Source organism: Procambarus clarkii, chromosome 69, assembly GCF_040958095.1.
Source record: "Procambarus clarkii isolate CNS0578487 chromosome 69, FALCON_Pclarkii_2.0, whole genome shotgun sequence".
Classification (NCBI taxonomy): domain Eukaryota; kingdom Metazoa; phylum Arthropoda; class Malacostraca; order Decapoda; family Cambaridae; genus Procambarus; species Procambarus clarkii.
The window spans coordinates 16,681,637-16,698,292 of record NC_091218.1 but is presented as its reverse complement, the minus strand read 5'-3'; the positions used below and the strand labels follow the sequence as shown (position 1 = coordinate 16,698,292).

At 40.1% G+C, this 16,656-nt stretch overlaps 1 protein-coding gene across 5 annotated transcripts in view; it reads right to left on the bottom strand.

Annotated features, from left to right (window-relative positions):
* LOC123772167 (uncharacterized protein DKFZp434B061) overlaps positions 1 to 16,040 on the bottom strand; it is a 78,905-nt gene extending 62,865 nt beyond the window's left edge. For 3 of the 5 annotated variants that reach the window (XM_069311082.1, XM_069311081.1, XM_069311083.1), the window contains exons 1-2: positions 15,914 to 16,040; positions 4,574 to 4,746 (exon numbers count right to left, since the gene is read on the bottom strand). In XM_069311082.1, the coding sequence (XP_069167183.1) occupies positions 4,574 to 4,717 (144 nt within the window). In that variant the 5' untranslated portion in view covers positions 4,718 to 4,746; positions 15,914 to 16,040. Of the gene's footprint in view, positions 1 to 4,573; positions 4,747 to 15,504 lie in introns of all 5 variants that reach the window. The other 2 variants (XM_045765197.2, XM_045765196.2) reach the window with 2 other exon arrangements.
* Between the last annotated feature and the right edge of the window lie 616 nt (positions 16,041 to 16,656).

The following is a 16,656-nucleotide window of genomic DNA, read 5'->3' as shown; positions in this document are numbered from 1 at the left end:
AATGGGAACACTCATCTTCCAAGTGTGAGTCAGCTTGACAGTTTATAGTAATTATTTTACCTTCTAAAAGCCAGCTGTTTCATTCTAAGTTAGAAATGAAGGAGAAGGCTACTTATAAGAGCCAAAGGTATATCACCCAACTTCTGAAGTAAATCATTCAGCTCCTCAACCCTACACCCAGAGGCAAGAGACAGCAAAAACAAGGCATTACAAAATAGATCCAGACCAATAGAGCAACTGAGAACAAAGCAGATAGAAAAAAGGACAGACCAAGAGGTTCAGGAAGACAGTGAGTAGGTGGAGAAAAAAAAAATGCATGAAACAACTTGCGAAACGGCACCAATGAAGTGTCAACATTTGCATACCAACAACAGTGGCTCCACCAACGCTGAACAATAAGCAGCAGCAGCAGTACGATTAACGACACAAGATGCCGATCAACAAAGAACCAAGACAAAAAAAGGGACACTACCACCAGGACCAAAACTGATGACATGACAAGGAGACAGGAACATGAAATGAGTGCCAAGAAACCTCACATTGTCGCCGACACGAAAAATGGACATTGAGACACCAAGAGATCCGCCACCTGCAGACCACATAAATGATGCTAAACCAGCCCAAGAAATTCCAGATATGAAGATCAGACGAGAGCATCAAACCACCAAGGAACATCTCTGAACTGATCCACTCCACTGAAAGAGGTGGAGCCACAGAAAAATGTGCGGGTTCAGACAACAGGCCAAAAAAGACTAGGAAACCATTGCAGAGTCAGCCACCTAGAAACCAGAATGATCACCCTACCACTATATGTTTCCCCAGTCTAGAAAACACTGGAGGGGGATACCCCCACTGACTCAAGTCCAGCCAAAAAGCATCCACCACTGTCCACTCCTTTGAAATGGAAGGAAATGGGAGAGATTGTCCACTCCATGGAAATGGGATGAAAATGGGAGGGACCATCCACAAGAGTGTTGGACATGTCCCATATGTACACCACACAGAGAACTAAGCCCCAAGATAAACCACTTGCAAAGTCTGCCCCACAGAGAAAGGGATTGAAATGACCCCCATGATTCAGACAATGAACCACTGAGAAGCAGATGGAATATATCCAAGTTTCACAAGGCTCGTCAGACCAGCTGTCGCCTACCAGAGGCCAGGACCAGACTCTAGCTCACTCTACAAGTCAAGGATATCAAATGGATTTGAGATTCACCAAACCAACAGTAAAACCTACCAAGAGGAACAGCAATAACAACAGTGATTGCTTTCCCTTAGGTAAGCAACACAAACGATCGCTGCAGCGGGAAAAATCCCCTAACCATGATGCACTTGATCACCACTTACGAAGATACATTGTTTTCTTTTAAATGTTAGTACAGTAGTTCATATTAGTTCAGTAAACTACAATTTAATTAAATCGAAAGGTACTATAAAATGTTATTGGTAAACTACATTTTCCTACTTATACAGTACTACATTTCACTAATTCTAACATTAAATGGGGTATTTTCGTGAATTTATCCTAGGGACACCGTTTCGAGTGGTCACAATGGAGACAGGAAGCCAACAGCTTGTCAGAAGTCCCCCATTGCGAGTGTAAAGTACATACCTAAAATTTTAAGCAAGTCATGTTAACTGAAGCAAACAATGACTACTGTACAAAGTACTCATTTTTCATCATACAGTACCATATTGCAATGTGCTGTAGTCAATCAATTAGTAGATCTTGTTGGAACCCCAACTCCCTGAAAGTTGGATTTTCAGGATCCCTTGAGAATGTCAGCAAGGACAACAGATTATTGACTGTATATGGTGCTATGATAATGAGGTCACTGGTGTCATACAAATAAAAAGAATTACAGTAAAAAAATAGCAGTGGCCCAACAGTGAATGAAAAACGTTAAACTATCTCCTATCCTTTGGTCAGGAGGAGGATTTCACAAGTCATACTCAGCTATCTACCCTCCCAGTCATTAAAACAAAAATCTCACACCATGGAGGGGCCTCGTAGCCTGGTGGATAGCGCGCAGGACTCGTAATTCTGTGGCGCGGGTTCGATTCCCGCACGAGGCAGAAACAAATGGGCAAAGTTTCTTTCACCCTGAATGCCCCTGTTACCTAGCAGTAAATAGGTACCTGGGTGTTAGTCAGCTGTCACGGGCTGCTTCCTGGGGGTGGAGGCCTGGTCAAGGACCGGGCCGCGGGGACACTAAAGCCCCGAAATCATCTCAAGATAACCTCAAGATAAGATGGAAAAGTAGAGTTCTTTTCAACACATTTCCACTACACATAAGGGGCATACCTGGAGAGGGTTCTAGGAGTTCTTCTACTCCCCGAGACTGGCCTCGGGCCAGGTTTGACTGGCTGTAAGGCCTGCCTCTCAGTGTTCAAGAGAGAACCCAATAAAAGCCTCCAAAGGATACCAGATCAACTAGGCTGCTGCAAGCAGCCATGTCCAACAGTCTGGATGACCAGACAACTAACCAGGAGGCCTGTTCAAAGACCGAGTTGAGGGGACATTGATCCTTGGAACACCCACAAGGTAGGTAGGAAGGAAGGTTAACATTTGGCGAAGAAAGTGCATTCTGGCAGTAAGAGCAGAAAGATTAAGAGGCAAATGGGAATACTGTATATGGTAAGTATGAGTGAAAAAAAACATGGTGTGTGTGTATATGAACACACAAGCACGGTAATGAATACAAATGAATGGTAGAAATGTCTTAGGAGAATGAATAATTGGCAATATTTCTAAAATCATTCACACAAACTGGTTTCCAATTAATCTATGGAAGAGCTGAAATTCTGCCAAATCATTGCATATCTTGTAATACTATTCTGTCCTTCCCAGTGAGTATATGTCTTCCCAAACTATAAAACTAGAAATATAACAGTATAAAATATGATATTTTCCATTATTGTATATATAATTAATCAAGCAAATTACCTACAGCATTATTTTAAAAAGTTCAAATTATTTTGATGCCAATCACATTCATAACCTACCTAAGCAAATCTTCAAGTGGTGTAGTTTCAAACATTCATTCAGAGAATTCTCTTGTTGCACTCTGCTCACTACCCAAAAATGCTTTAGTGAGAAATTGAAATCATTTTCAACTTTTCCAACAATGATAGACTATATATAATCACCTTAAAACTTTGCTACGCATTAGTTTCACTTAAAATTAATTTTACTTGAATTTCAAGACTTTTATAATCCAACACTGTGGCTACAATAAGTTAAAATTTTTGAAGGCTAGAACAGTGCGAATATGTACTACCACTATCGTTCAGTTCCATTCGCATGAGAAAGATATCACTAGACAAATTTAATGATCACTTAGCACCTTCTAATTTACATTCCTTCTCAGATGTTGAATCACAGTTCAAAAGGCAAGCTATCACTGTTCCTTTTTCACTCATTGGAAATTTGGCACAAATGTACACTTTGAACAATTAGACCAAGCCAAGCATCACTGTCTAAATCCAATTATCAAGCCACACGCTATTTGTTTAGAACCGCCCGCACATTTTGAGTAATTTTCAAAGTTTTTTACCATACAGTATTTACCATAATAGTATGCACAGACAAGGCAATGACATTTAATCATTTCTTTTCTAAGTCAAGTTTATCAGCACTATTAAATTTCAAGTTACTGTATATGATTTACAACAATTCATATTAATTACAAAAATTCCATGGCCATATCACAGTTAATGTTATTACAAAACATCCCCGCAAAGTCACAAGCATTTTTTTTCCAAACATAACTCGATAAAAATATGTCCGGTACACTACAAAACACATTCGTATCACTTAATGTATACAGTACTGCACATTATCAGGTTCTTTTAAGTTGTTGTTCACTGAAAAAAGTTGCCAAATGGAATATATTTGCAATGTCCAGCTTGTTACCTGAGAAACGAAGCTTAGATGCTTTAATTTCACACACTTCATAATCTTGCTAAATTTTCTAAACTTGACGTATCACCACATCCAGACTGACGAAGACAAATTAAAAAAAGAAAGCTGGGAATTATGTTGACGCGAAGGCAATGCTAAAACAACCTTGAGCTGAAAGAAGTGTAGCCAGAAGCCACGGCTACAACTAATACTTTATATAAACGCTCCAATCCTGGGTATAGCTGGGAACAATGAACATAAACTTCTAAGATATAATAAAATTGACAAGTCCAGCTCCCGCACATTAAGACTTGTAAGGCCACTTTTTACACAATTCTCTATATCCTATCAAAACATTTGGCAAATAAATTACTGAAATCACACTGATGTAAAACAAAGTAAAACAACTAAAATACAGTACTTTAACAAAAAGTTAACTCAATACCATTATCGTCTTTCGATGAATTTATATGAATATGATGATATTCAGGATATGAATTTAAACATTACTGAACTGTACAGCAATTAAGACTTACGAATCTAACAAAGACAAAGTGAACATGTTTCGAATACACTGCCAAATGGCCTGACAAATCCTCAGAAAATTTGCATATTGACGACTTGGCCCTACATCACAAGCATACTGAATTCTTCGGAGGTTCTTACTCTGGGTGTCGCAGGTCGACGCAAAGGAGATCTCCTACGGGGAGACTTTGGCCGAGGGGACCTAGGCCGCGGAGATCGCGGCCTGGGGGACCTAGGTCGTGGTGACCTGGGCCGGGGAGTTCGGCGGGTTGGAGAGCGTGCCATTCTCACACAACCCACACCCCACTCTTACCCTGGAAACAAAAGCAAAAAGCTGCATTAATTACTGGTACAGTATACATTTTCCTGGAACTGAAAATGCTACATTACTTACTAGTACAGCACTTATCTTACCGATATTGAAGTTGTTTAAACTGCAGTATATCACTGTCATTAATCTTTCCGATATGATAGGTGTACTAATCTAGCTGTGCTTGCAGGGGTTGGGCTTTGTCTCTTTGGTCCCACCTCTTTAACTGTCAATCAACTGGTAATTACCCAAGTGTAGTTACATGATGAGAGCGATGCTCGGGGTGTCCCGTCTTCCCAGCACTCTTTGTCATGTAACACTTTGAAATTACTGACAGTTTTGGCCTCCACCACCTTCTCACCTAACTTGTAACTTCTCACCAACCGTCTATCACTCTGTTTACAAAAGTGAATTTTCTTAAATGTCTCCAGCAGCTTTGTTTTGCTAGTTAAATCTATGACCTCTTGGTCTTGAAGTTCCAGGTCTCAGAAATTCTTCCTAATTAATTTTATTGATTCCTCTTACTATTTTGTATGTAGTGTACACCTCTTTTTCTACTATCTTCTAGTTTTTGCATATTTAATGCCTCTAACCTCTCCTCGTAGCTCTTGTCCTTCAGTTCTGGGAGCCACTTAGTGGCATGTCTTTTCACCTTTTCCAGTTTGTTGATGTGTTTCTCAAGATATGGGTACCTAACAACCGCTGCATATTCTAGTTTTGGTCCAACAAAAGTCGTGAACAATTTCTTTAGTATTTTCCATCCATGTATTTAAAAGCAATTCTGAAGTTAGATAGTGTAGCATAAGTTCCTCGCATAATGTTCCTAATGTGATCCTCAGGCGACAGTTTGTTATCTAGAACCACTCCTAAATCTCTCTCTTTATAAGAATTCTTTAAAGATTTCTCAAATAATTTATAGGTTGTGTGGGGGTCTATGTTCTCCTATTCCACATTCCATAACATGGCATTTATTCGCATTAAATTCCATTTGCCAATTTGTGCTCTTGAAGGGCATGACAATCATCTAAGTTTCTTATCTTCCCTATTATCTTAGCATCATCAGCAAACATGCTCATATAATTCTGTATTCCATCTGGTAGATCGTTTATGTAGACAATGAACATTATTGGTGCAAGAACTGAACCCTGTGGTACTCCACTTGTGACATTTCTCCAGTCCGATACATTGCCTCTGATTACTGCCCTCATTTTTCTATCAGAAAAATTTTCATCCATGTTAGAAGCTTACCTGTCACCCCTCCAATATGTTCCAGTTTCCAGAAGAATGTGGAACTCGAATGTCGAAAGCCTTTTCCAGATCCAAATAGATGCAGTCAACCCAACCATCTCTTTCCTGTAAAATCTCTGTGGCTCGATCAACGAAACTGAGTAAATTCGTTACACAGGATCTTCCAGATCGAAAACCATACTGACTGTCTGATATTATATAGTTTTTCTCCAGGTGTTCTACCCATTTAGTTTTAATTATTTTTTCCAATATTTTGACTATTACATTTGTCAATAATACAGGTCTATAATTGAGGGGGGAGGGGGTCTTCCCTGTTGTCACTTTTGTAAATTGGAACTATGTCAGCCTTTTTCCACATATCTGCTACGACTCCTGTACACAGGGATGCTTGGAAAAACAGTTGAAGTGGAATGCACACACTCCAGAACCCATGGTGAAACTCCATCTGGGCCAACTGCTTTGTTCTTACTTAGCTCCTTGAGCATTTTTTTTCACTTCATCTCTAGACACCTCTGTGTGCTCTATGTTGTTCTCTGGAATTCTTATTGTGTCTGTATCCCTGAAGATTTCATTTTGTACAAACACACTTTTTAACTTTTTGTTTAATGTTTCACACATTTCCTTTTAATTTTCCGCGAATCTGTTTACCATTTTCAACCTCTGAATATTATCCTTTACCTGCAGTTTGTTGTTTACGAATTCATAGAATAAGCCTGATTCTGTTTTACATTTGTGCGCTATCCCTTTTTCAAGATTTCTTTCTGCTACTCTCCTCACTGTCGTGTAGTTGTTTTTCACATCTTTGTTCTTACTTAGCTCCTTGAGCATCTCCTAGACAGAAATAGATAGACCTCTATCTCCTAGATATCTCTGTGAGCATCTCCATCTTGAGGAGCTCCTCGAGCTTCGCCCGAAGCACTATGCGTATTAGTGGCTTTAGGTATTGTATGTACTATACTAGCTCTATATATAAATCCAACATTATGTTTGTAAAACAACTATGTATGTACTTTTCCTGAATAAAACTTTATTTATTTTACTTTGTATCGCTGGAATGTTTGGGGGTTTGGCCTCTTCCTGTATTGATTCCATTTTTGTGTCTTTTGGTCTCTTGCCCCCCTCACAATTTCTGCTGAACCCATCCTGTTTCCTAGTTCTGCATCTCTGCTTTGGTATAAATTTTGTTGTGCCTTTATCATATATTTCACAAAACTTAACATACATCTCATTTACTTCATTTCCTAACTGCAAGTCTTTTTTAGTCAAATTCCTTAAAGAAATTTCTAAGTTCCCCCATAATGTCCTCTCCTGAAATCAGGTTTTTCAACCGTTTCAACCTCCTTATTTTCTTCCAGATTATAACCCATTGCATACTTTATTCTCAAAAAGACATGGTCACTTTTGCCTAAGGGAAGAAGGTACTGAATGTAAAATCTCTCTTCCTCTATCCTGGTAAATATAAAATTCAGCATGGAGGGAACATTCCCCCTTCCCTCATCTTCGTAGCTTGTTTAACATGTTGATACATGAACGTTTCCAGGATGAGGTCTACAAATCTACAGGTCCAAAAGTCCTGTTCTAGCTTCATATGCCTCCCAGTCTATGGATTTCAAGTTGAAGTCACCGATTACCAAGAGTCATGGTCTATCTTCTTCAGCTCTCGCTATAATCTCTCTCTCATTATTGTTATAAAACCCTCTCGTTAATTATCTAGCTCCTCCTTTGTCTATGTGTTGCATGGCGGTGGACTATATGCATTTATGATCATTAGTTTATCATCCTGAATGCAGATCTCTAGTGCTATTATGTCAACTTCTCATGGATTGGTAATCATCATTTCGTTTACCTTTCGGTGTTCTTTCACCAGCACTGCAACACCACCGCCTTTCCTAATTTTTCTGTCCCATCTCCAAACTGAGTAGCCCCTTGGGAATATGACCATTTAAAATATCATCTTCAAGTTTTATTTTTTCCACCTAGCATTCCTTAGTACTTCTTTCATTTGTTTGGCAACGTTTTGGGCGATCCTCAAAGGTCAATCTTTCCCGTTTACGTACTTGCCAATTCTCCTGTAGTCGCAGACAATCTCTATGGTTGACAGACCTTCCACTAGCCCAACAATTTTGTCTACTACTTTAGCTTCTTCTACAGCTCTTTCTGACCTAGATGTTATCTCCTTTTCTTTACAAACAAAAATTATTAGGAACTTACTTCGATCGACTGTGGTTTGCACCAATTTCGGGTTTGAGGCCAGTTCCTTTCTGACTTCCAGCCTAATGTTTGTTTTATCCTGGTAGCGGCAGTGTTTGGCTTCCTATACTGTTGCTTCTATTTTTTCCTTCTCACTGGCCACTTGTGCATAGGTGAGTTGCATATCATTCTTGCACTGTTCTACTCCCTGTGTAACTTCCTCCATCTGTACAGACAAAAGCTGATTTTCTCTTGGATTTCCTTACCTAACCAATTGTAATCATTTATGTTTAAATTTGCTTTAACTTCTTCCAATGCTATTTTCAAGAGTTTGATTTCCTCTTCCATGACTTTGCAATTTGTTTCCAACTGATTGTTTTCCTTGCACAAGTCTTTCATTTAACCTCTCAAGCCCTAATACTTTGCTACTCAAGTGGGCATTACTTTCTCTCACTTTGCTGATTATTTCTACATGAGAGTTCACTATAATATCTAATTTTGCCAACTTGTTGTGTAGACTGCTTACATCAATGCTTTCTTCATTGAAATCCCCAAATTCTAGCTGTTTTGTTTTTCTTCTTGCTGGTGGCAAGCCCAAGTACTGTAGTTGAGCAGGAAGGAGGAGAGGGAGTGGTTATGTTTCCTTTCACCTAATAGTAAACAGGTACCCAGACATTAACCCTTAAGTTGCGCAACACATCATATGATGGGTTGAGTGACTTGCTATAAATTACGCATCCCATCATACGATATATTGGAGTACTACGCAAGATTTAAATAGCCCGTGGATACACAGGGTTCACCTCACCATCAGGCCTCTTGAAACAGACGCCATTTTTTTTTTTAAATCGTGGGTGAAATTCCCGGGTGTGAGGCCTCAGTATTGAATGAGATACCAAGCCTGATGCACCCAGCATGAGCTCACACCACTGCTGTTTAGCTTGTGACCACAGTATCGCCTAAAAATGCCATAATATACATGTTCATGCTATTATTTAGCGATTATATTATTACAGAAGACCCCTGACTGTGATAAAAATGACCAGGATTCTGATAATAGCAGGATTGTTGTGATAATTAGCGCTGTAGTGGGAGGAGTAATCTTGGTGGGGAGGGAGGTAGCATTGTCTGCTGACTGTGTGTGACCACCTTTTACTGTCTGGACTCACTATACCAGCTTAGTTGTCGCTATGGTAAACAAAACATGCAGATACTTATATATAACGTCTGTATATAAAAGCAAAAACAGTATGGTGGGAGGAGAATGGTTACGAATCAGGCGAGGTGAGGGAGGGAGGGAGTGGCAGCCAGTGGCGGGCTGCCACTGGCTGCCACTGCCACTGCCACTCAGCATACCAACTTAGTGGTTCATTATGGTGAGCACGAATGTAGATACGTATATATAACGTGTATATACAGTGTAATAACAGCAAAAGGAGTGTGGGGGAGAAGCCATTTTGGTGATGGGTGTGGCAACATCTGCATGATTTGTCATGTTGGTAGGGGTGGCCACTATGCTCTTTAGGCATTATACCGGCTTAGTTGAACAGTTATGGTGAACAAAACATGTAGATACTTATATATAACGTCTGTATATGGGTAATAACACCACTAACAGTATTGTTGGGGGTGAAAATTTAGTGCGTCCAACCTCGAATGTGTGAGGGAAGCAGCCGCCACCTGACTGTGTGTAGCGACGTCTCTTAGTGCCTGAACTAACTATATCAACTTAGTTGCACAGTTGTGGTGAACAAAACATGTAGATACTTATATATAACGTCTGTATATAGTGAATAAAAGCAAAAACAGTATTGTGGGAGGTGAATGTGGGTGAGCCAGGTGAGTTGAGGGAGGGAGGAAGTAGCAGCCAGTGGCAGGCTGCCACTGGTTGCCACTGCCACTCAGCATGCCAACTTAGTGGTTCGTTATAGTGAACACAAATGCAGATACTTATATATAACCTGTGTATATAGTGTAATAACCGACAAAGTATTTGTTCACTGTTTGATGAACATAATTGAATCAACAATATGCACACCATAGTTTTGAGTACAGCGATGATTCACTCATTTTATTATATAAATATATCACACTACACACTATTGAATAATATTACAGCAAAAAACTACAAAAAATCAATCAGAGACATTGCAATAATTAGGTAATTATCTCTTTGTGGCCATTCCTGCCTGACAACTGGGAGCAACAGACCGTCTGGGACGCACACTGAGTCAGCGCCTGCTTTTTGCCAGACTTCCCCGCCCTATAGCGGGTAATATATGCCCCCTACGATTTTTTTACTATTTTTTCCCATGATCAGAGAACATAAATTAACAGGTTTAGAAGAAAAAATAATTTTTCTTTTTGGTATGCGCCTGTGGATGACAAATGCTAATTAGCCCTGAGCATCACAAGGGTTAAGCAACTATTGTGGGATTGCATCCTGGGAAATGTCAGTAGTGCAACCTTCAAACTTGCAAGCCCACAAGCAATTTTACACCCCTTTTTTAAAAGGGGTAAAGGGAAATTACTAGCATGGCTTCAAGATAACCTTAATCACCGGGACACCAGAGTAAAGCTGCAAGATCAAGTGTTAGATATACACAGGCTTGTATATATGCTTTATATATACTCCACAGTACAGTATGTACTTACAGTATATATAGTACTTACCTGGTATATACTGTAAGTATATATACTCCAATGTGTTCTAACTTCCAGAAATACTTTTTTGTGTGGGGGATGCTGTCAAAAGCTTCTTTTTAAATCCAGGTACAGTACTGTACTGTACAGTAAATGTAATCAGCCAAACCTTCCCTCTCTTGCAATATTTCTAAGGCAATATCAGAGAAATAAAATAGATTTGTTACACAAGACCTTCCCATTTGAAATCCAAACGGTCTAGTCTATTATTATGTCAATCTCAGTACTCTGTCCATTTGATTTTAATTACTTTTCCCACTAATTTTATTACTCTGCTTATTGATGATACAGCTCTATAGTTTAGAGCAATGGTTTCTAACTTTTTTTTTTTCCTTACACAGGTGGTGGTTACAGGTACAGATGACTGCTGACTCCTGTTAGCATGATAATGTTTATTCAGGTAAAAGTACATACTGTACATACAAAATGAGTTTCAAAAAAGAATGTTGGATTTGTAGATAAGAGCTAATATTGTATATATACTATGCCTAATACGCATAACAATTCAGGCATTTCAGGCAGCAGGCTGAAAGCTTTTCCTTCCCTTAGCTCATAGTAAGCCCTACCCACTAATTTCCCTGGAATATGACTCACCAGTTGTTTAACAACCAGGTAACCAATCACTGCTGCATGAACAGAGGCATACAGTTAAGGATTGGTGCCTAGTCAATTCTCCCTGGCCAGGATACGAATTGTTCATGAAGCACGGAGCAAGTGTGTTACCACTGAGCCACGAGGATGGCAAAGATCAGCCTTTTTGAACTCATGGACCTACTTACTAGGTAACAAGTACAAGAAAATATATACCATATATAAAATATATGGGCTTAACCCTAGCCGAGTACAAATGAGCAAAACGTAGCTCTGTGTTACCTCTCTTTCATCACCATATGGCAAAACCAATCAAGCAAGGCTTGGCAGGTTATCCATGAACCTCATATTAAGACATCAGTCTGCACTAGAACTCCCTTCATTACTCCTGTAAATGCGCCCAAGAAAGATAGTGTGCACACTCCATTATTAAAACAGTTAACACTGAAAAGCATCACTGAAAGTACTCAGAGTATGGGTAACGATGTGTATCAGTGCTATACCGACGGCTCTGTAGAAGAAGGTGGACAATGTACCGGATGTGCATGTAAGGGAGCCGGTCGGCCGAGCGGACAGAATGCTGGACTTGCGATCCTGTGGTCCTGGGTTCGATCCCAGGCGCCGGCGAGAAACAATGGGCAGAGTTTCTTTCACCCTATGCCCCTGTTACCTAGCAGTAAAATAGGTACCTGGGTATTAGTCAGCTGTCACGAGCTGCTTCCTGGGGGTGGAGGCCTGGTCGAGGACCGGGCCGTGGGGACACTAAAAAGCTCCGAAATCATCTCAAGATAACCTCAAGATAACATATTTGAACAATCTTCTCTCGTACATACAGCAATGAAGAGCGTCAATGACTGGGCAAGTACAACTCAAACCGAACTTGCAGGCATATACCTTGCCACTGAATTTTTAAAAGACAAAGGCAGTGGACTTATATACTGTGACTCGCAGAGTGCACTCCTGGCATTGAACTCACATAGTAGTGACACCCAGAAAATAGTCAGTGATATTCGAATGAATGTTTTAGCTGCTAAAGAAAACAGATTTGAGATTAAATTCATATGGATACCATCACATGTTGGCATCTCAAGGCATGACACTGTTGATATGCTTGCTAAGACAGCCTGCAGAAAACCAGTGGTAGAAATTGATATGGGTGTTTCATTAGCAGTGACAAAGAGAATACTTAAACAAATATCTAATGAAAATCTCACTGACGTAACAAATTCACAAAGACCTGAAAGTTGTAGCATTAAATATTATGACAGATATCGTGAGGAGACATTCACATTTGGGACTAATAGAACAAGAACCCGGCAATGTTACGACCCCTAGCTGGGAGGGGGGTACATATACCCGGTGAAGGGTGATAGACTTGAGAGTATCCTGGGAAGATCAACAAGGGAAGGGCTTGGGGTCATCAGGACCAGGTGGGAGACAGGATCTCCAGCTGTGAGAGGCCGTGGTTCCTAAGGTTGTTGTTGTTGTTTAAGATTCGCTACCTGGAACAAAAAGTTCCAAGCAGTACGGGCTATGGTGAGCCTGTAGCTTCCTAAGGTAATGTGTGATATCTCTAATGTATTTTCCATGTCTAACTTACTTAACCATTGCCAGTGTAGGATTGTGAATTAGGAATTTTCCAGTGTGGGTGACTTGGGAATTTGTGGTGAATATCATAATTTTGACTTAATAAAAACATAACTGTCAGTAACTGATCACATCAAAAGAAGTCATTTCTCAGTAGTCGATCCACTAATTAGTAATTATCCCTACTATTGTAGTAACAAATGTAATTGGGTGGTGGCAGCTGTGTTTCTCGGACTTCGAATTGAGACTAAGCATTTCCATGAATGTACCATTGGTTCTGTGCAAGATTAGTAGTACCAGGTTACACTATTGTAAATATTGGTTAGAATGTTGAAAGAAATGCATTTAAGAGCACCAGTGCATAAACCTAGTGTTACAGTGGTATCAGATACGGGTTACAATTGGAGCAGGTGTTCCATCTAAGTTTTCTATTCCCTCCTGGGAGAACATCCCCCAACAGCCCCTAATCTCTAAACTTCATCTCTAGAAATCTGAAAGCAGCAATCAAAACAGCATGTACAATTTTCTTTCAAATTATCCCCAAAGAGCCTGCCCTTAAGCAGAAGTCAAATTCATCAACCTCCTGGAAAAAAAAATGCAGTAAGCCCTTGCTATTTACAGTAGATTCAGTGGATACGTTCATAAGAGAGAAACCCGTATACTGTACTGTACTCACCAATGCTAAGACAAAGGACTTTTGAGCAAAAAAGGGATAGGTTTACCAACACTGAAATAATATTAATAAGTGATAAAGCAGGAATAGCTGGGGATTGAGGAGACTGGCAGAGAAATTCATAACACTAGCACTGTACACTACAGAACACTAATATACAAGAATTCTTATCTTTTTTGGTTATTGCAGTACATTCTTGAACAATCTGCATGCATAGCACCTACTGTATAGTTTTATAAAGCTTCTTGAAACATACTGAAGAGCAGCAAACCGTTTTTATTTTTTAATTCTTAATTTTTTAGTATCCTTCATCTATTTTACCATCTAGTATATTTACACTGTTTTGCATAAAATTTGATGGCCAATATGTATGTGTGTAAAGATGTACTCATCATAAATTTTGGTCAGAAAAACAACGTTTTGCAATAGTATAAAATTGCAAAATACTGTACTCGGTGGACCATAATCTTTGGTTAAATGGAACTGGTCTGGTTCTAATTAGTTCACTCAGTAAGGTTAGGTTGCTTATGATAAGCACTGCACACTTGCTTTATGAAGCAGTAGGGTGCTCCTGTGGATAATTGATAGTATCTGTGCTTCATCTTATTTGTGGTGCTACATAGTACAAATGATTTAATAATGAATAGACAGGTGATTTAATGTGCTGTTCTTATAACTGATTTAGTCTGTAAATGATTTAATATCTTGTAACTGTCTTTCACTATATTTTAACCCTATTTCTCTGTCATGATGACTCCTAACTCCCTGAAAGTATTAAATGGGGGGAAAAAATAATACTGTAAATTAATGACTCATTTATATTCACTACATAATTAAGTTTTGGCTCTTTTTCCAAATACAATATGAATTTCGTGACAAAATTATAGTTTCCCATTGTTGGAGGACAGTAAGCCTGCTAGGTTTATCAAGGTCCTCCAAGGTCAATGAATGACCTTCCCCAGGATGGAACCTAGCACCAGTTCACTAGCTCCCAGGTACATATTTAATATTTAGTGAACAGAGGCATCAGGTGAAAGAATCCTTCAGTTGTGATCAAACTGCACCAAGACTACAGTACAACCAAACTTCATTTTCACAGACATTAAATAACTTGTAATAATATTTATAATTTAATCATTCATTTTGTCAGGGGCCAGGCAGCCTGTGTATACATACTGTATATTAATTATATGTTTGGCTTATATTGAAGTCCCCCCAAAGTCGAACCGCTGAGTCTGGCCAGCATGGAACACCACAAGCTAACTCACTCCTGGGTACCTATTGACTGATAGATAAAAAGAGCCATTAGGTGATAAAAAAAAAAAAGTGCCAAACTATTTCTGTACCACTTGGGTTTCGAGCCCGGAATTTCCGATTAAAGAATAGAAAGCGAACCAAACTGTACTACAAAGACCCTTAGAAATGTTGAAGCAAAGAACTTGTATTTTTTTGTACAATAATGTAAATGACAGAAGGTAAAAGTTTCCAGTGGTACAAATGTATTATTTTTCCCCTTCACCTGTGCCTCGTGGTGGCCTCACATCACGACAAATAAGCGTAGAGGGCATATACTTCTCACCTTTACCTTGCCGCTGCTCCTCTGCCTCGGCCCGTCATCTCGCCAACTGCAGCAACACAAACTCCCTCTCCAACGCTATAGTAATAACACAAATTTCCGTGACCAGAGTCAATAAACCATAAACAAAAAATGCACACACACACACACAAAATAGGAGGTCCGGCAGTGTATAGGAGGGAGAGAGGACGTACCTGTAGCTACGGGTTCCTCTGGCGCGGCGTCACTCGGCCATAACCAGTCTCCAGCTGGACAACTCCCGTGACCCCCACCCCTTAAAACACTTAACAACAAAACTACTCGCGCAGGACACCCTGGCATTAATACGGGCCGTGTCGAGATGGCGAGAGTGCAGTCGTGGGTCCTCGCCAAATTCCTCTTTTTTTACCTCCCAGACATAACCGAGAGATCTATAATCGATGGGGCGGCGGCGTCGGGTGAGCCAGGCAGCCGACCCCTCCGCCTCAATCGGCAACGTATCCTTCTTGGCCTCTTTGCAAGAACCTCTAAATACCCTGTAGGCCGTCTTCTCAACCCACGTCAACGATGCAAGCGGGCAAACATCACGGGTGGGGTGGTGGGGGAGGGAGGGAGGCGAATTACCTATGTTATAATAGAGGCTGCGGCCACTCCTCTCGGACGAGCAAATTTTCACTTGCACTGTGTTGACGGACGCTCCCGGCTGTGACGTCACGCCGCGGAGGGGGCGAGGGGGGGCGGCGCGACGGATTAGTTCATAATTCAGGTCATCCACCCCCCCCCCCCCTCCCCAATAACCCTGCCCCACAAACTCCACTACCCAGTATGACAGTATGATAGACAGTATACTTAGGAGCTACAAGAATTTTGCCCCAAGAGGGTAACACTTATATGCTGTGCTTACTATAATGTTATACAGTAGTAATGTTCAATGGGATTCTTGTATTGTGATTTGTGTATTTCACAAATACACTTGTGAAATACAAATACACAAATACATTTGTAATAAAATAGACATTTGTACTCACTGAATTTGTGCGCCCCTTGAGGGACTGGAAGTAGAAGGAGGGGGGGGGGGGGTAGAAATAGCCTAAGCTGCTCTATCCCTTTGAGATGTATTTTTTCTTGTCTCAGTAAACATACTTGAACTACCCTGTCCCTGGTAATGTCTTAGCTCTGTAATGTGAGCGTTACCATTATAAACCTTTTTTTTTGTATTGTAATCTTTTGTTGAATTGTCGGAATGTCTATTGCAAATTGTCTGTACACCTATTCATAAAAGTATTTGTGTGTACGTCCGGTAACATGCTACTTATGTAAAGGAAGAAATGTATATATTCATCTCTCAGAATGTTCGGTAATATGTT